A 20,012-nucleotide genomic window follows, 5' to 3' on the forward strand; every position below is an offset into this window, starting at 1 on the left:
TCACACCAGTATTTGTAAACTTAGTTTTATAAATCGACATTGGGACAAGAAGTAACAATCACAGGGAGCAGAAATACCGAAACTTAAGGGAAGTAACTATGGTGACCCACGACCACAATTAGCCTAACACTGGAATATCAGAGCACTATAACCAAAAAGACAACAATTTCCATGAATAATTTCATAGGGAAATATAGGGACTCGACCAACGTATTCCTCTTGGATAAGACATGGTTTGATATTCTGATAGCTCCACATTCCATCGAAATTTCGACTTAACCACCCTTCCACCATCCCATCCACAAAAATACCCCAAAATACGAGTAAGGTCTCTGTCACACGTCAGCAAAATACACATGATAATTGACGTCACGAATTTCATGGATAATCTATCGAAGGGCAATTTGAAAGTTCCTAGAAACCAGAGAATCAAAAGAAAAACGTCTTAACGAAAGTGTTTTGTAGCTTCAAGTTCAAAAATTATGTACAGAAGACACAAGGCGGTTTGCATCATTATCCTATGATAATAAATATAGGCCCACATGGTAAGATATTAGATATAGAACTGATGTATTCGTTTTATGTCGAACAATCTAGTAATTTCCAGATACTTTACGTTTATGCTCACGTCAACAAATTCTGATGTTTCACCACGTTTCTTCAATAGTATATTTCTGATGACATGAGTGGAAATCGTTTAACTATAGCCGACATTTACACTGATGTATTACTACGCGCTAGCAGACGAAATGCGGACTAACTCGATTGTTCACATATTTTACTTGAATGCGAACTTCTTTTAGCTTATGCCTCGAATAAATACAAACAAAAGATATATTGACCATCAAAATTAAACAAAATAATGTCTACATACACCCGGACTATATTCTTATCCGAGGTCCACAAGTTTACAGGGCATGGCGCAATATCAGTTGCTATAAATACAACGATCAACACAATTAAACATTATAATGAATTCGTATAGCAGACGATAGTCAGAAGAGAAGTTTGTCGGTCCTAATCTTCACATCAAGACACCTCTTTCAACTGTATTTTAAAAACGAAATGCGTGGACGAGGCCGAGGAAGGGGACGAGGGGCACGTGGTGGCCGAAGAAGGGGCGGTGGGCGTGGTGGAGCTCGCCGAAATATCCACTCCGACAATAACGATCGTCAAACAGCACAGGCTACAATATACAACGTTGAAACCGAACCAAAACAGTTCTTCATAGCAAATGCCAGTTTTGATGACCATTTAACTGCTCAGAAAACCAACAGAGACAGATATGCTGCAGCTCTAGCAACTCTACAAGCCACAAGTATTGTGGTAACTCAAAGTAAGTGGTCGATATATATACATCATTTAGGAAGGCTAAATATTACTATCGCGCCACTCGCCAGCGATGCAGGGTGTGGGCACTCTCTTATGTCGCTTTACGACTAATAGGTTATGTGTTACTCTACATCTCTGCTAGAATCAACATAGAATTATGTTCATATTATTGCATATAGTATACTGACATTTCCAGGCGTGTCCTTACACGAACCTCGTGGAGTAACAACACTGAATAAGTATAAACAAGACCATAATCAACAAGGATTAAATAGCCAACATTAAATAGCAGGGTTCATTGTCCATGTATATCACAACAGATAGTAATGTTCATATGCCTACAAGACTTATTTGATGAACAATTGGCAAGGGGGGTAGAGGGGGTAGAATATAGGCCTTGACCAGGATTTCATTTTGTTTTATATCTAAACTCAGTGTTAGAATCGCCATAAAGTTAGAAATGACACCATGGCAAGTTTTCATGCGAGATCTATTGCTTGATATCAAAGAAAAGACGAGATTGAAACCGTTTCTAAAAAGATCTCACACTATGTTTATGTTGTACTTTTCAAGTCTAGAAATATGACAGGATATTGTGATATTAATTCTTCTTTCAGATGCTAAAATACGAGCACTAGCAGCAGCATGGGCTAGAAATGATTATGATCTGGCTAAGGCCTTCCTCTTTGATAGGGAACAGATGGGGTTAGTGGAGGTGCTGAAAGCTGTTACACTGTTAGATTCCGGGCGACAGATCCGAGTCCTGGAAAAACGAGTCAAGAGAATTGAATTATCAGGAACAAAAGTTAAAGGGCAAAAAATGGGGATACTAAAGAGAGACATCGACAATTTAAAGGCTATAAAGCCATCGGTAAGTAATAAAACGTTTTGCGCATCATTCAATACACCAACCGAATCATGTTTTCTGTTCTTTTGAAGTACCTACGTGAATTTCATCACGACAAGTGGCATTGCCATTCCTTTGCATCTTGAATGGTCCAGTAAAGCTAATGGATTCATTGCCGACTTTTTGCAATTGTGATGTATACCTTGTATAGTGCGATTTGAACAGGGAGTTGTTATATAAACTTAATATGCTATATGTTTGTAGGTAGGTACAGCGAGCGGTGCACTCTGTAAACATATTAGTCAATGGGTCAAAACCTTCACAACAGAGGAACTACAATTCTATGCCTTGCATCTACCTAAAGACCCCTGGAAGAAATTAGCTGATATCTGCCATTTCCATCCAACAAAAGTAAGTATATACATCAATTACAATCGAAACGATATAGAAGCGACACACGAAGACAATAGCAGTTGCGACGGCAGTCTCTTGGAACTGCTGGGTACACATGAAGAGCAGATCGAGTTAATGGAGGGATAACGGTCGGGGTCGAGATTCAAATGCGGAACTGCCTATGGCCTAACAAAAACAGACCGCAAAAAACCTAACTGGATCTACGCTATGGTAGCATTGGCTGAATCGAAAACATAGCACAGGATTATTTCAAACTTCACTATCTTTTGAACTAACATATAAATTCCTAAATCAACCACTGTTTAATAAACATCCGTACAGGCAAGACAATTCCGTTAATCAAAATATTGTCTAAAGTATGGCAAAATCAAGAGTAAAAGTAGTATAGAAGTTTAATTTCATTTCATAATTTCAGGATTTTGAGGCTCTGCCATGGTTTTTGCCGTTTTGTTTCGGAGAAAGCGCACCAGAAGACTCATTAGTAAGAAGATGTCGAGATGTAACAGCTGACAATGTTAATGATTTAGTTGCAGAATTCGACGTTCCATACAGTCATATCAAAACATTTAAAGATAAATTAACAGAAAAATCAAAAGCCAGAATTGCCAGTTATGAACCTAAAATTGATACTGTCTTGTGGTAGGTATTATAATTCTTCAGGAACATTTCAAAAACAACACAAATTAACCAGCTTTAAAATTGATACATTCAAACAAATATCTTGCATCTTTGAGGATCTTAAACAATAACAGAATGAGGCATTAGCGGAAAAGGTAAACGCACCTGTAGCATCTGCAGCATAACACAGGGATATTTTTCTGTATTGTCAGCTTATCAAATATTGGCTCGTTCAACTTTGGAGCACAACTTCTTAACAATATCTGACCGTTTGAACAGACACAGACCATGCATACATACACACCAAAGGTCTAGAGTGCAATTTGGTTCTTTCAGGTGGTATGAAGATTTGATATGTGACGAAGTTGATGTAATAATTCAACAGAGAATTCAGGCTAGTGAAGAAATAAATCTACCAAATGGTAAACTACTGGAAAGGCTGTTAACGTTTAAAATAATCCGCGAAAACCTGCAGACAACTCGGCGCAGATATGGTCAGCCACCAGCACCAAATACAGAGGCGAACAAAGCTCGATTTCTTAAAGATTTGATTCCCATAGGAGAGAGGAAGCTCACTTCTATCAGGTGAGAATGGTGTACAATATTATCACATAATTGGTCATATTATTCCACCACTGCCCAAACTATTGTCTGTATGAGTACGATTGGGTTGACTGACCTCTGACATTGCTAAGGAATTTATCATTAGGACAAAATGAAATAAGATACTACAAAAATAACAATACCAGATGTTTATACCATGTTTCGGTCCATATTTTAATGTACTGTATGTTTTATTTCAGACTACCATTGGAAGCTCCTATCATAGTAATTGGTGATGCTAGTGGTTCAATGGAGATAGCTATTAAAACAAGTACCATTATAGCCGGCTTGTTAACAGCTATTACCTCAGCTAAACTGGTTTTCTTTAACACAGCTAACAGAGATGCCCCCTACATGCCAGAAACAATTGAACAGGTAATACACTTATAACTGGAACATTCTCAAATTGTACTAATAATATGTCTTACTGGCTATGGAATGAGTTTTAAACACAATTAAATAATTAGTCTTTATACAAGACAGCATAGGCTACCAAAGCTACCAACTCACATTTCCTTATCCTTTTCAATCCAATGTAACCATTTCAAACAACATTCAAAAAAAACTTCAGATCTTTTGCAAGCAAAGGAAACTTCCACTGAGTCACTGTGGCTTCCTTTTTACATGCCATGATAAAAGGAAGGGACCATGAAGATCTATCTAGGTTCAAGTTCGATATCTTGTGACACAAACTTGTCCGGTTAGATTCATATACTCTAAAGATATATTTCTGGTAATACAGTCAATAAGAAATGAATACATGTAATTAATTACAGGTTCTACAACTAGCTGTCGAAACTGTAGCAGGAGGTGGAACCACACCCGCTGCCAGTTTACTACCATTTTATGAGAAAAAAGAAGCCATTAAAACATTTATCATGGTGACAGATGAAGAAGAAAATGGAAAAGCAAACAATATGAATTTCTGTGAATTATATACTAAATATTATAAAGAGGTATATCCAGCAAAGTTAGTCTTTGTGTCATTCTTAAGAGGTCAACATGCTAAAGGTCAAATGGTGACCCAACTCCAGACAGCAGGGTTTGATCCTCTACAGTTTAAACTTGATGGTACTCGCCCTGATCTAACCAAACTAGACAACTTATTTGGATTATTATCATCAGATTCTCAAACCTTCTCCGATGATCTGACAACATTTGAACAAAAAATTCAAGCTGAAGGTGTCCAGAAAGTTTTTGAATTTATAAAAAATAAACTAAATTAACTTTATTAATAAAAACGGGTCTACTGCCAGCTTGCCTTTTTACTATCATACAAGTTTTAACATTTGAAAAACGAAACAAAATTTATGAATATATAAGCAAGATTGACTAAAAAATGATATTCAATTTTAATAATCCTTTATTTATTTTGTTATTATTTATAAATGCAATCCATATAATCAGTTTTTTGTTTTGCTATAACTTTACTATTGTTAATAAATTTCATCTTATGTCATTGTGTTATATCAACCTATAACTAATTTGATTTGTAGAGAAATATTATACAAATCTTCCCTTATAAAAATACACTGTGTGTGTCTGTCTACTAACCTGAATATTTGAAAAAAACAGCTGTAATCAAAATACCACAATAACATGGCTTAGATTTTTTTTAAAAGAGATTACAAATTGACAAACCCATGTGTAGATTGACATCAGGCGTAATGGAAGAACAAGCATAATCTGACTAGTGAAATAATTCTGTATTTTGATTACAAATAAATTGATAGTTTCTGAAACTACTAAACAATTACATAGATTACAAGAGATTAGTACGGAGCCCCTAAGGCGCAATTGTAAACATATTTATTTATTATTTCGTTTAAACGAAATAATTAATTCGTTTAAACGAAGATGGGTTAATTATTTCGTTTAAACGAAATAGACGAAAAAATTAATTCGTTTAAACGAAATAATAAATAAATATGTTTACAATTGCGCCTTAGGGGCTCTGTAGATTAGATTATATAGACCACTAAATGTCTACAGGATAAAAATTAAGGAGCAATATTTTCCTGATTGCCTCTCTGTCTATATCTACTCAATAATGTGGGTTGAGGTGGAGTTTTATATGGTGAATTACTTGGTGCAATACCCATCTTGATCAATCTTGATGATAGTAGTTCTAAATGAGGTGGAGTGGCTATATCTGCATCATAACCAAACTTAGCCTTCAATCCTAAAGGTTTCTGTGGTTCATTGACTTCTTCAGCAGTGGCAGTAGTCTTCTTATTTTTATAACTTGTTAACTGGCTGATATCCTGAAACAATCAATAAAGATATATAGATGAATGGTGGGTGTAAGTCAATGGTGGATGCCAAACTTGATATGCAAAGCTAAATGCACACACATTGAAAATTCTATGAGTAAGAAACACTGATCACCCTGGAAGTCAAGCTTAGGGTAATAGGGAACATAAGCAAACATGTGCCATCTCCATAGCAGGGTATGGAAGAGATTGAAAATTTCAAATGTGTCTATGAAAAAGCAGAGAAAAAAAAGACTGTATCTCCTTACTAATGAGTTACAAAGACGTAAATCAATTCTACCTGGAATGTCATGGTTAATTCTGGTAATTCTGGTTCTTCTAACATATAATCATGACTCACTTTATTCTCTAATAGCTCACTGTGTTTCATACTTTCTTTTATTATATTACCTGAATATTTCATACCTGTAAATTAGTAAGTAAGTAATTTAACGTGTTTAATTTCTAGCTCATAGAAGACACAATTCTTAACAGATTTTTGACAAAATTGGTGTGAGTGTTTGTAATCACCCAATGATGCACCCTGTTGAAAATCACAAAAATTGTAAATTCTTGAAAGCGCATTAAATATTAAGCATGTAAATACTCAAGAAGGCACAGTCCTTGACAGATTTTGACAAAACTTTGTGTGACTGTTTGCAATTACCCCAGGATGAACCTATCGAAAATCAAAATATGAATTATTGACCTTGGATTTGAGAAACTTATTTGATCAGAGCAAAACAAATATTTCTCAAATGAACATTGCTCAGAAATCAAGGAAAAAATTATTCTAGGTTTAAAGATAAGAGATAGTGACTTAAAAGGATTGAAAAAGGGTTCAAGAATATCATTAAACATCTCTTAAGACTAATCATTATACAAAATGAAAATCACACATAACATACCAGGCGTTTGAAAGACTGGAGGTGCTGGACTATCTAGGTCTGTTGTAAAAGATGGCTGTGGTAGAACTGCATTATTTATCTGAACTTTATTCAACTGATTTATTCCTGGTGTGCGAAAGGCTGGTGGTACTGGACTTTCCAGATGTGATGTTTTTGATTTCTGACTGAAAACTTCTGGACTGAATGTGTTATTTTGATAGTACAGACCCTTCTTAACTGAAATTATTTATCAATTGATAGTTATATTATTGATATATTATCAATAGTTTAAAGCAATGACTCAAAGCCTATACAATTGATAGCTTAAACATCAGACATCAAAATATTCTTATTTTGATTAAGCCCAATGTTTTAAAACTGCAAAAACGTCAACCAGTGTTCTTAGTGCATTTATCTACATATTCACTAGAACAACTACAGTCTCTTTAATGTTACAGTGTTTCTGACAAGAAGCACTCTATTTGTAATAAAGAAGGTAAAATAAACCTACATGATGGTGCAGGTGTACAACTATCTGGTGTTTGTGGTGGCCATTGAAACATTCCCACTATACTAGGTGTTACTGTCAGACCATTATGTTGAAATGCCTGGGGTACAGAATCTATCCTATTATGGTAATGGCCACATGGTGGTTCCATTGCTTCATCTTTTATTTCACTTGGTCTAAAAATATAAATCGTTTGAAACTAAATGCTAAAGATGTGGGTTTTTTATCCAAAAATCATGTCTTCAAAAAGACTTCATCTGTAAATTGAATCCTATTAGAATTTACAAAAAGATGTATATCTAATTCATCCATATTGATCAACCAAACTGGTATCCATTTAGATTTGTTGGCTGTTGCATATCAAAAGGAATAGAAATTAAATTCATGCATGCCTCTATTTAAAGCTACTAAAAGATAGAGTATGCTTCAGTCAATAAGCAATCCAAAGCAAAGCAATCATTAACAACTATGTGAAATCTCCATGAAATACATTCTACATTTAAAATTGGGATTGTTTCCCTCTGAAAATGACCTATCTGTTTACCTTACTGAAGGTTGTTTATTCTGTGTATATCTAAACATAGCCTGCATACCATAACTACTAATACCAAAATCTTCTAATTTAGGTGTTTTACTGAGGTCAGGTTTCTTATTTTTGGTTGGAGATGGTGTCGTGCTTTCATGCATTAAGGAAATCATAAAGCAATTGATTGAAAGAAATTGTATGGATGGTTTCCAATATTCAAAAGCAATTCAAAATCTAAAATCAAATTCATGTAAAATGTTAAAAAAAAGTTTATAAGTTTTTGAGATAACAAAATCCTTAATATTTCATATTTTTCTCTTAGCCTTTCTCTCAAAAGCACCTCAATACCTCCCAAAATAACCATCTTAGAATTAATTACCAGCAGGTTGAAAACCCCTGACATAGATATAAGTCTGGAATCAACAGAACAGTTGGTACTGTTTGTCAGTTAGCAGTGTATTACTATAATAAAACTATAATTAACAATCCATGTCTCTATGAATTTAACTCATAGTTTTCTGCTCCCAATATGTCTATTATAGTGGATAATATAATCAAACATGAAATTAAACTTAGCATGATTAAACATAAATGATACTTAGATATCTTTGAACATATTCAAAAATCTGATGGTGAAACCAGTTTTACATTAAACTAAATGAATAGACTAAAAGGATACATGTCTTTAGATTTTCCATTTTTTACAACATATGTTCCTTCATCATAATCTTCATTATCAACATCTTCATCATCATCATTTTCATCAGTATCTTCATTCTCGGTTTCTGTAGCTGTATTGGACATTTTGTTAGATTGAGAAACTAAAAATCATATCAAATAAATGGATATACTTATCTAAACATTTGCTTTATCAACTCCAATTGAGTTTTCTGTAACACGTGATTTTATGGAAAGATTTCACTCCTAACAGCTCAAAAGGAAGTCTTGCAATTGATTAAGCACATTATTTAGTCATGTAAACAGATAATCTTCAGATATGTTCAGAAAGTGAAAATCTACTCCTAAGTAAGATAAGTAGGATATTAAAACACACACCTTGTCTCGTGTAGCCATAACTAGATAAATGTTCCTCTATTTTATTCAACTGACTTCTAGAGGAATCTATAAAACTCTGACAAGCTGATAAAATTCTGCCAAAATTTTTACCATTGCATGAAAAATCTGTGAAAGTTGACTGAGCTTCTTTCTGAAAGTAAAATTAAACGAGTTATTTCCCTTTAACTGCTCACATTAACCTAAATCTGTCTTCATGATATTTTGAAGGAATATAAATGCCAATCAATTGCAAGAGTTATTTTTAACAATTTTTAATATAGCCAATTCAGTTAGGGTCTAACTGAATGTTGGTCAAATTAACCTATTTACCTTATCTGATGACATCTGCTGTAACTAATCAAATTTCTTCACTACTTTTACCCACCTTCAATTGTCTCACTTCCTTTTTAGTATCATGTAAAATAGCAACAGACTGACTATTATCACAGTTATAGTCGACCTTCTCCTCTAGTTTACCATGGAGTTCACTGATACTAGTATCGATATGATGGGTCAGTTTATACAACTGTTTAAAAAAGGGTTCAGTTTTATCTGTCATATTGACACTGTCACTGCACTGGTGAAGGTTTCTTTCTTAGCCTACTTAATTTACAGTCTGCAATATAATTATAAATAATATAAGGATGCTTCATATGTGATACATAATTAGACTACCGGTCTCATATAAAGAAAAAGAAAATGTTGCAAAATATCAATAAAAATGTAGCCATAGCCATAGGGTAGACTAAAATGAAATTAATGCTTAAGCAAAGATTATCATAGCTCTTTTCTATTCTTTTGCTAACTGAACATCTGCGACGGATGCCTATTTGTCTGCACTGTTTGTGTTTGTTGATCTTCTTAATCTTGCAAGGTATTCCGAATTACCATAAAAAAGTAGTGAGATCAGAGCCATTGATTGCTCACATTTCACTTTTTATAAGTCTTATTTGTTTTAAACCATGGAAGATTTGTAATAATGACTCCTTAATCTAACCTATTCTATAATAAAACACTTACAAAACCTCTCAAATTTCATCAACAAGTTTTTTTTCTTTCTTCGTGTTACATTCATTCAGCTGAGGAAATTCCCAACTTTAAACATGGCGCCGAAATCTATGACGTCAGAGATTTCCCCCGTCACGTGATCATACGGAAACACCCCTTTGATTATTTACGGTTGACAATCCATCACTGCTCCAGTTAACGAGGTAATTAAAAACTTCGAAGTAAATAATCGGATTTCACACTTAATTTGACAGGTCTGTATTTGATTTTCATTTTCTCACATTTATGGACCTAGATATCTGTCATTCTGAATGATTGCCCAAGGTGCTCTACGAAGATTGTCATAAGGAAAAGAACTGCAATATTTAATTATTAGACCTACTGATATACGACTGAATGAAGAAAACGCCCCCTTATAATATAAATTAATAATTAAAATTATGAATTAGGATAGTGTTTTGAAGTTCAGAATTTCTATATTTATGCAAAAGGCTTACAAGTCAAGGTGCATAATGCATGCAAGGGTGTGGTCTTCTCTTAGGCAGAATTATTCCAGTCCTGTTCTATCTTATTTTTCCAAACAAATTATGCCTACCTATAAACAGATTTATATAAGACTATGAATGGTTTTTAAACTAGCATGTATAAGGATATGTAAAGAAATTCCACGATTGTGTTTAAACGAAAAGAAAAATGAGAATATTAGGCCTAATCGATGCCAGCTTGACGACGATGTTTAGTGACATGTAAAAACAGCAATGTATAAATATTGAACGCTGTATCTATGTGTTATAATCATTAATGATTTTTACTTATTAATGACCTTACTTGCTAATGACTTTGTTTAATGATATTTTTCGCCATGAGGCTATTCCGGCAAGTTCATTTAAAAAAAGGAAATGGTGGAAAGGGAAAAGGTTGGGACTCACCTCCCTTTTTTATATTCGATACATGTATCCATATGTCTTTATCAAGCATAATTATTGTAAGAGTTAAATCATTCAGATACATTCAGATTCTCTTTTAATTTCTAAGATAAACCTGCATACATAATCTTTTCTCAAACTATGCTTGATGTACATTATTATACAGCGAAACTGTGTACGAAAAAGAAAAGAAAAATATTATCCCATGACCAGTGCTTTCGGGAGTCACCTTCCACCCATATAAATGTACTGTAGCTGATATTGACTTCATACGAAACAATGTAGCTCAAATTGTTAGTCGGCAATTTTCTGTTAGAAAAAAAAGTAGGAAAATATTATTATACATTACCAAAATACTTTTATGTTTTATAAACTCTAATGTAGATCATAAAATATTAGCTTTTAAATCTAATTTCAAGTACAGTTTTCCTTTATTATAATATCATTGATCGTATATCAATTGTTTTACAAGTTTTTCTCATATTTTAATTAGGTATACACACCCAGACTCTATTATACAACTGAAAGGAAGGTTTGCACTTCCAATAATCTGGAAACCAAATACCACTAATGCTCATCCCTCTGGGGCACCTTATGCTACTTCTCAATTGGGGTTTTATGATTTTTTTTCACAAAGCCTATTATGATGTAATGTAATTGAGTATCTCACCAGTATCACTTAATGCAACAATATGTAATTTCCTAGGATATTGGCGTCATTATCTAGGCAAGATTGGAATTATTAGAGTCTGCGGAATTTCCTGATCAGTTGAAATCGGAATGGTGCTATCGGAATAAGCTATTATAAGTGTCGATTCCTATTTAGGAGAAAACATGACATGAATCATGAAATACGCACTTTAATTATAGATTAAATATAGCTTAGAGGTGATAAAATACATTAAGAATCTCGACATCGTTTAAAAACTATTTTGGAATATATTTATGACATAACCCACAATTAATTAGACTCTATGGGTTCAAATTACAAATCTGGGATTAGTGACGTCATTAATTCAATATGTTGACAAATTCGGAGCACTCGCTCCAATACTCCGCATCTTGGATCATTTAAGGAGAAAAAAGAAGTTCGTCTTCAACTTGTTAGTAACGTTCACATAACAGGATCTATAACCCCATTTCATCTAACTTTCTATTTTAGATAAACAGATTCGTGATGAAAAGGAGTGGTATGATTATGAACCTCGAAATGGAAACCTGATTACAAGAAAATTATCTCCCTTTGGACTTTCACCTGTTGATAAAGCTCCTTTTATATACACAGAAGATGAAGTCAGATATGATATTACCAATCAATGATAACAGATACTGGAGAGAAATTACTCAACGTGTGGGTTGTGCCCGAACAAATTTGAACTATGGGATGTAAGGGAGGATGAAGCAAAGGAAGTTCTAACATGCTATAAGAGGAAAAAGATGGAGAGCTTGAACACAGCGCTTGTGTTAATCCTTGCCTATATATTAACATTGGTGCGAGCCAATGACCCTGTTATACCCACACCAAATCCAATATGTACACAGGTGCTCACCACACCTAGAGGATCTCTAAAGACACCCAATTTTCCAGAACATTATCCACGGGATATATTCTGCAGATGGAAAATTGTTGCAAATACATTTGATGGAATTCAACTAACGTTTCTTACTTTCAACCTTCCACTTTCCAACCAAGGTCAATCATCAAACGAGTTGATTGCTTATCAATCTGATCCCACTTTGACGGACACTAATCCAGATATTGTGTATAGTGGCTTAAAACAACAGGGATTTAGTGTTTCCTTCAATACGAGTGTTTTATGGCTGGAGTTTCAAGCTGCTGCTAATCTAACAGGAATTCCCAAAGGAGAAATCATTGGCTTTTCTATCAGATACCAAGTGTTTTCTTTAAAGGAGTCATGTAAAGCACCAGGAAAACCTGATCATGGTTCTGTATTGGGAGACTCTCTATTTCTTGGATCTTCAGTAGATTACTCATGTGACCCAGGATTTCGATTGGAAGGTTCACAAACCGCCACGTGTATCAGTAATAATTCCTTACAAGTTTGGTCATCTGCTGTACCCGAATGTATCCCTTCATGTATTCAACCAGACAGTCCTGTCAATGGAATACGGAATGGCTCGGACGTTAATATCAATTCTAATATAACATTTGATTGCAACGAACCATTTCTTATACAAGGTGCTTCAATCATAACGTGTCAAAGACAAAGTAATGGTGGTGGGGCTTGGAGTGCCCGTGTTCCAACATGTATTATTCCAAATTGCTCAAACCCTATAGCATTAACAGAACCATCTGGTGCATTGGTCAATCCATCCTTCCCTATGGAGTTTGTGCTAAAACTAAATATAGAATGCACGTGGAAAATAGTAGCATATGTAGGTCAAGCCATACAATTCACCAGTTTATACTTCGATATTCCCAACGATGATCAGAGTTTTGTGGAGTTTTCGGACGTTGTGAATGCTAGTAGAATAGCGTTTGATAGAATCACTGGAGAAACCAATTCTATAAATGCTGTTAGTACATCAAATAAAGTTGAAATCCTCTATCATGGCCCAACGCAGCAACCCATCAATTTCCGAGGATTTTACATCAAGTACGTTGTTATTGATGCTATTGGTGTGTCAACACCAACACCACAGGCAACGACTTCAACAACACAAACAACAATTACATCTACAACTTTGATAACGGTATGTATCTCGTATTAGATAAGCTATGCTTTAACTCGAGAAAGTCTTCTTAGGTAAATTGTATAATGTATTGTGTTGAGAATGCTTGAAAGCACCCATGACCTAACAGCAGTCATATAATTATTTTTATATACTGACGAGTCACTACTTCAATTTAAAGAATTGGTTTTTGCTCTTTGTGCATGGTGTAATTATGTAACGATACCAATTACTTTCAGAATTGTTTTCTGTTGTTTGCATTTTTCTAAGTCACTTATCTATAAGCATAAACTAAATTTACCGTTTTGTAAGAAAATCAGACAAATTTGAGGTGTGGAGGCAGCGACATTGTTAATCTGTAATCCAAAACGTTTTATATACGATCAGTTGTTGATATAGATAGTTAACTTTAAGTTTGTGTTCAACACTTTGTTAAACAATCAACCATCGTTTGACGTCTTAATTCTCAAGATTCTCTCTTTCTTCTTGTTTTATTTGTTTATTTTTGTCTTTTTTCTACCACTTTAACTTGTCATATTGTGAAAGTAAATATAAATAGTATTGATAATGGGTGCTAGAGACATGACAATCTGCCAGTTCATCTTCCAACTCGCCACGATCTCGCTGTTTAAACATATTGTTAACATTTATTAGCAATATATCAATATTGGACCTATGTCGAAGTCAATTTTTCAAAAAGTAAAAATGGATAAAAATGTTTGAAAAAAAATGCCCGACAAGTAAAATGTAATAAAATGACAACATGGGTTGAAACGAAATTCACAATGAATGTACCCATCACGATAAAACTTTTTCTTGGGTTCCTGGAGAATTGCGTCAGACAAACCAATACAGTGTACAATGGGGAAATTATACATGATACAATGGTTTGGGGTAGATGATTGTGTCACAATAACAATAACATAACGTGAGAAATTAAGAACATGGTTTATATGGAGTTGTTTCCCATCAATACCTTACCTGAAACTAACTATTATATTCAGAGTACAAGGTCAGTGATATTCTCTATATAGATATAATATTTTAGATATCACAGTCGCTCTAATTGTGAAAAAATGTTTTTAAATAATTGTACCACATAAGTAGCCAAGAATCAACCTGTCTTATTAGTAATATTTTATCTGATAGTTTCACGGCTAAGACCACTGTCTCTGAAAGTCACTGGGGTGTTGGCTTTTAATCCGTATATAATCTTTCGAAGACAACGAAGTTTCATAATTATGAGATTTTCTGCTCTTGCGTGGTCCTGCACCAAATAAAAACAAAAAATGTGCCAGAAAAAGCGTCAACAGCCATTTTCTTACAAAATATGACACATTAAGGTTGAAAAGCTCATCAGTAATTAGTTCACTAGTAATTATAGTCTTAATGAACTTATTATGATTAATAATATAATTAAACTAGGAAGCTTCAACTTGCTCGCCTTCAGGCCAATAAGTTTATACTTATTTTTATTTATTATTTATTATTTGGGATATGGATACTTCAACAAGTCTAGATCTAAATCAGGTATGGAATGTCCGAAATTTGATTTTCTGCATTTTGGTGAAATACTATCGAGGCGAAACTGAGCATGTTGTATTTTTAAAAAAAAAAACAAAATTAACTATAGCAAAATATGCAAATAAAAGAGACAAATTATTTAAAAATTCAATTTTCACAGGTTATTTTAACAAAATCCGCAAACCCGGATATCATTGGTATCCCAGCGCTATTAGCAAATTAATTTTTAAAGTTTTATAGCTTCAAATTCTTAATAATTTAAATATATGTAGTGGGAAGATGAATGAGATTGTCGGTTAAAAGTTAACTAGATTGTCGTTGAAAGGGTTAAATATCGGTTTAGATAGACGTGATCGGTCAATGTTAAAAGTTGGCGGAAGTTACAGCAAGGCTTGTTACAAGTTTGGGAAATAAGATGAGTACATATTATACAAGGAACTGTAGGTTAAAGTTTATATCTTCACCATTTGTCATATTATGTTTTCTTATCATTTCCCATAGAGAGTAATTAACAAAATGACGGAAATCCACTAGATTCACTTGTTTCTTTACACAACAGAAAGGTCATAGTGAGAGTTAATTATGAAGATAACATACAAAGTAACTTTTACAAATGGAAAACGCAGTGTACTCTTTTCTTCTTTCAAAAAGGACCTGATTCATCCGTCTCCGTACTACACTCTACCCGAAACTCATGTTAAATATGTAACAACAGTTTTGTGGTTTTTAGTATGTTAATTATAACAGTCTAGGGCCCGATATAATCTTTGTGTCTGCAAACACATTTTAAAAAGTAAAAAAAAATCCTTCAACACAACTGCCAAGATATCTCATTTCGAAATTTCGAATACACGGGATAGAAATTAAAGATCTAAAACACATAGTATAAGAGGTACAAGTAATGTAAAGTAAATGTAAAAGCAGCTGATCGCCGTAACTGAAATCCATTCTCGATCTAGATATCTGTCGTTAACTTTAATATTGCCTGCAGAAAATTAAAATGGTTACTGCTTTAATGCTTAGACTTTATTATCAAGATTAATTCTTTTCTTTCCAATATAAAATTTACCCCTTTATCTTTTCAGACTACTGTTCCTTCAACTTTAGAAACAAGTGAACCCACAACACCTGTTACATCTACGGCTAACGTTACGACTGCGTTTCTTGGCAATACAGATCAGAAGGGCGATGATGATGGTGCGACTAAGATAGCCATTGGCGTGACAATACCTTTGTTAATATTGTTTATCATTGCTGGCTTTGTGTTCTATAAATGGTATCGCCGAAAGTATCCTGTCAGAATGATACTGGGACGAGATTTTGGTAAATTTGAAAACCCAGATTATCAAAACACACATTCCACGTTATCTTTGGTTCGGCAAGATGCTGATGATTACTTCAAAGATGCGACATCTAAAAATGTTTCAACTGTGAGTCTGAATACCAGATCGGGACATGATAATCTAGCATTTGAGACCGAAAAAGATTTTAAGAATTATAACCCCTCTGATGGAGACGATCTAGTGAAACGAAAGAGCTTTTTATTCAAATCTTTAGACGAACACCATAATTGGATGGAAACCGAATTTGCCTCAGCTAGTAGTTCAAAATCAGAAGACAGTATTTATTCTAAAGCTAAAGCGATAAAAACAGAAAGTGATAATATTTCAGGTGATAATGAACACGAACCATCCAATGATAAGGAACATGACCCTGTTAGTGATAACGGTACTCAAAATAAAATCCATCTTTCTCAAGAGGAACTACATAACCTCAAAAATGCCAAAGAACATTTCCTGAAGAACACCGAAACTATTGTCCCAGAATCCGTGAAACGAACACGTGCGTATACACAGGATGAAGCTCCAAAGAAGGCCTCAGAAGCCGTTTCAGCACGTTTCAGATCGCAATCTGCAGACAATGTTACAATGATTCAATTTAACAATGATAAAAAAGACATTGAAATCTCTGTATCGCGAAACGAAAGCTCCTCATCTAGTGATATTGTTTCATTAAAAACAAGAGATTCTGAGACAGAGCTGAAGAACGAAGTACCACGCAAATCGAGTGACATTTCATTGAAAAGTGACAAAATCAAAAACGAAGGCCAATTTACTTTGAATTCCTCGGTTGACTCAGGTCATTCTGAAGAAACACGTTCAGAAAGTCATGCAGAAGGGTCACATCATTCCAGTGTCAGTAATGATTCTTACTATATAGACGTTCTGGAGGATGCAGAGTTATCAGATAATGGATCTGTGACAGACATTCCTTTAAAACTTAAAAATAAAAGTGAAAGTGTAGCGTCCTTGAGGGGAGAAATTGAAGCATTGGATGAGTATGATGCTATTGCCCCAGGCGAGAGATCCAAAGAGATATTCTTATCTGACACAGACATGCCTAATAATTCCCTTGAACACAATCAGAATGACTCAATCAACGATGAAAGCTTGAGTCACAATGGAAGCCAACTAGTCGATGATGCAATACTCCCAACGGATGATAAAATGATAATGCGGTCGCATTCGGACACTGTGTCATCTTCATCATCTTCTTCGTCTTCTTCATCTTCATCCAAAACATCAACCAGATCGAGGAGTTCTGGTGAGGGTATTAGGAAAAGACGTAGAAAGAAAAGATCGAGGTCTGATTTGGCTGACAATGGTAAAAATGAATCAAGCTCTGAAGATGAACTGAGCGTTATTAATATCGAAGTGGTGAACCCAGAGGAATATCCACAAGATGTAAGAGGTATTGAAGAACCAGATGCAAGGCTCTCTGGAGCAGATTTGACCACTGTTTTACAACAAAGTCCATCCAATAATGATGAACATAATGATTCAACACATTCCTCCGGAAATCTAGAAAACACATACACCAACTCACTAGAATCAAAACCAAATTTCGAAGACCCTAACGATCCGTATAATGAAAGTGTTAGTTTAGCAGAATCGGACAATGTTGCAAGTCAATCCGACAAGGACTCTAGTCTTTCCATTATTGATTCAAACGAATTGCCGGGAAATGATCCTAAAGACGAACCTTTAAGGTCACCAAACGATCCAGTAGAAGAAGGATTGTCTCGTCCAACAGTTCATGATAATTCCTTCACAGCTGATAGTGTGAGTGTTCATTCAACCACAATTTCATCCATTGCATCACTGTCCTCTGATGACGAAGGTGAATATATGATCAACCCAGAACTAAATGTTGCTAGTCCCCATGTTGGTGGGGCCGACGAAATTTTGCATAGTCCCCATGTTGCTGGTGCTGTCAATATACCATCTACGTCCGAGTCACAACCGGGATCTCCGTCTCGCTCCAATTCTAGTGTGGCATCTAGTCCAGATTCGGCTATAAGGTCACAAGACAATCTGCCTTTAAAAAATGAAAGCATAACGACGAATATTGCCTCTCCAAGTGCCAAACCTGTGAGTCAACTCAGTTTATCTGGTAGTGATAGTGATGACCATGCAATTACTGATGATGATATAGTGAAAGCTTTAGAAGACATTGATTCAGATGAGGATTCTGACTTTCAACCAATGGCTACCAGTGAACTTGTTCCTCGGAAACCAGTTAAACCAAGAAGTATATCGATAGAACATAATTTTGAATTTGATGATGACGATGATGATATTGATGTATAGTTTATCATGTAATGTATATACAATGAAATAGTCCCATAATAATATGAAAGCATTAATGTTCTCTTTGAGCATCTTGTGAAATGTTTTCTTGTGCTTGAATGGAATCTATCCTCTGAGAAGTCAGTGAAGTGCCTTCGTAGCTTTTCCTCGGTGAATGGATGTCAATTTGAGACTATCGCCGATTGTACATAAAGGAAAAAGTGGTTAACACTTGCTATAATCAGGTTAATCTGGCGTTTCCTCGTGATTTATGTTTTGCAAAATACAAAGCTTCCATGTATTTGTAGTACAGCTATAAGTTAAATGATGCATGAAATTACAACACGAAGTCAGAAACTGTTGTTAATCCGTTTGTGATCATGTGTGATTATACAAAAGTAATCGCATAAAAGCATAAATACTGAATGCATTATGTTTATTTATACCATAAATGAATGTATAAAATGTATATCATAATATTATTAGTGCCAGAAAGTGAAATTATTCATTATCATGTTAAAACTATATTTGTTTGTATTCATAAATAACAGAAGGGTGAAGTAAATGAAATCTATTAAATCGTATTATAAGGTCTCTGTAAGGGTTTATCATTTGTTTTTTCTTATGCAACGCGGACGTCGCTGTAATCACTAATAACTGTAATATTTTGATAAACGTTTACATAACCAAATTAATTTGCTGTATAGAATCTTAGACCTAGATCAATTATTTTGAATATTAGCATGTTATGCAAATTGGTTACAAACTAAGGCTGTCGTTGTTTTTTACATAGAAATTTTCAGCGCGGACTTCACTGTAAGACCCACAATGAATTCGTGTCACATTTTGTCTAACATAATAATGGCAATGCAAAACACAAACAAGCGTTATTTAATCTAATATATTATATTATATCTAAATGAGAGAACACGATGGTTCTATTGGTAATGACTAAGATTAAATCCTGAAATTAAAATCTTACGATGCCAATATTAAATTGATGTAATTATTGATGGAATGATTATTAACGAAAAATTAAGCCAAATAAAGGTAAATTATACTTTTTATGGTTTTCTTTAGCGGAAATCTGTCGCAAATTTTCAAATAACACGATATATAACAACTGGATACAATTTTATGGATTATATTTAATTTCATAATTAACATAATGATACTTCGCATGTAATG

The 20,012-nt window shown here is 34.3% G+C and overlaps 3 protein-coding genes across 3 annotated transcripts; 2 read left to right on the forward strand and 1 right to left on the reverse strand.

The window, feature by feature from the left end:
• Positions 1–985: 985 nt before the first annotated feature.
• Positions 986–5,993, forward strand: LOTGIDRAFT_229223 (hypothetical protein). The gene is made up of 7 exons (XM_009062151.1): positions 986–1,336; positions 1,950–2,203; positions 2,444–2,590; positions 3,009–3,232; positions 3,548–3,796; positions 4,015–4,189; positions 4,591–5,993. The coding sequence occupies exons 1-7, from the start codon at positions 1,066–1,068 to the stop codon at positions 5,038–5,040; spliced, it is 1,770 nt and encodes a 589-aa protein (XP_009060399.1). The 5' UTR covers positions 986–1,065; the 3' UTR covers positions 5,041–5,993.
• Positions 5,815–9,602, reverse strand: LOTGIDRAFT_154483 (hypothetical protein; the record flags this gene model as incomplete). The annotated part of the gene is made up of 8 exons (XM_009062152.1): positions 5,815–6,078; positions 6,368–6,492; positions 6,975–7,190; positions 7,465–7,637; positions 8,006–8,137; positions 8,667–8,808; positions 9,044–9,194; positions 9,429–9,602. The coding sequence occupies 8 exons, from the start codon at positions 9,600–9,602 to the stop codon at positions 5,815–5,817; spliced, it is 1,377 nt and encodes a 458-aa protein (XP_009060400.1).
• Positions 9,603–12,414: 2,812 nt separating this feature from the next.
• On the forward strand, positions 12,415–18,845 carry LOTGIDRAFT_154484 (hypothetical protein; the record flags this gene model as incomplete). The annotated part of the gene is made up of 2 exons (XM_009062153.1): positions 12,415–13,692; positions 16,281–18,845. The coding sequence occupies 2 exons, from the start codon at positions 12,415–12,417 to the stop codon at positions 18,843–18,845; spliced, it is 3,843 nt and encodes a 1,280-aa protein (XP_009060401.1).
• Between the last annotated feature and the right edge of the window lie 1,167 nt (positions 18,846–20,012).

Source organism: Lottia gigantea, assembly GCF_000327385.1.
Source record: "Lottia gigantea unplaced genomic scaffold LOTGIsca_5, whole genome shotgun sequence".
NCBI lineage: Eukaryota > Metazoa > Mollusca > Gastropoda > Lottiidae > Lottia > Lottia gigantea.

Bases quoted from the DNA above. Each gene is read 5' to 3' on its own strand.
- LOTGIDRAFT_229223 (XM_009062151.1), top strand. From the start codon at position 1,066: ATGCGTGGACGAGGCCGAGGAAGGGGACGAGGGGCACGTGGTGGCCGA. The intron at 2,204-2,443 runs GTAAGTAATAAA...ATATGTTTGTAG, and splicing joins TAAAGGCTATAAAGCCATCG to GTAGGTACAGCGAGCGGTGC. The intron at 4,190-4,590 runs GTAATACACTTA...AATTAATTACAG, and splicing joins TGCCAGAAACAATTGAACAG to GTTCTACAACTAGCTGTCGA.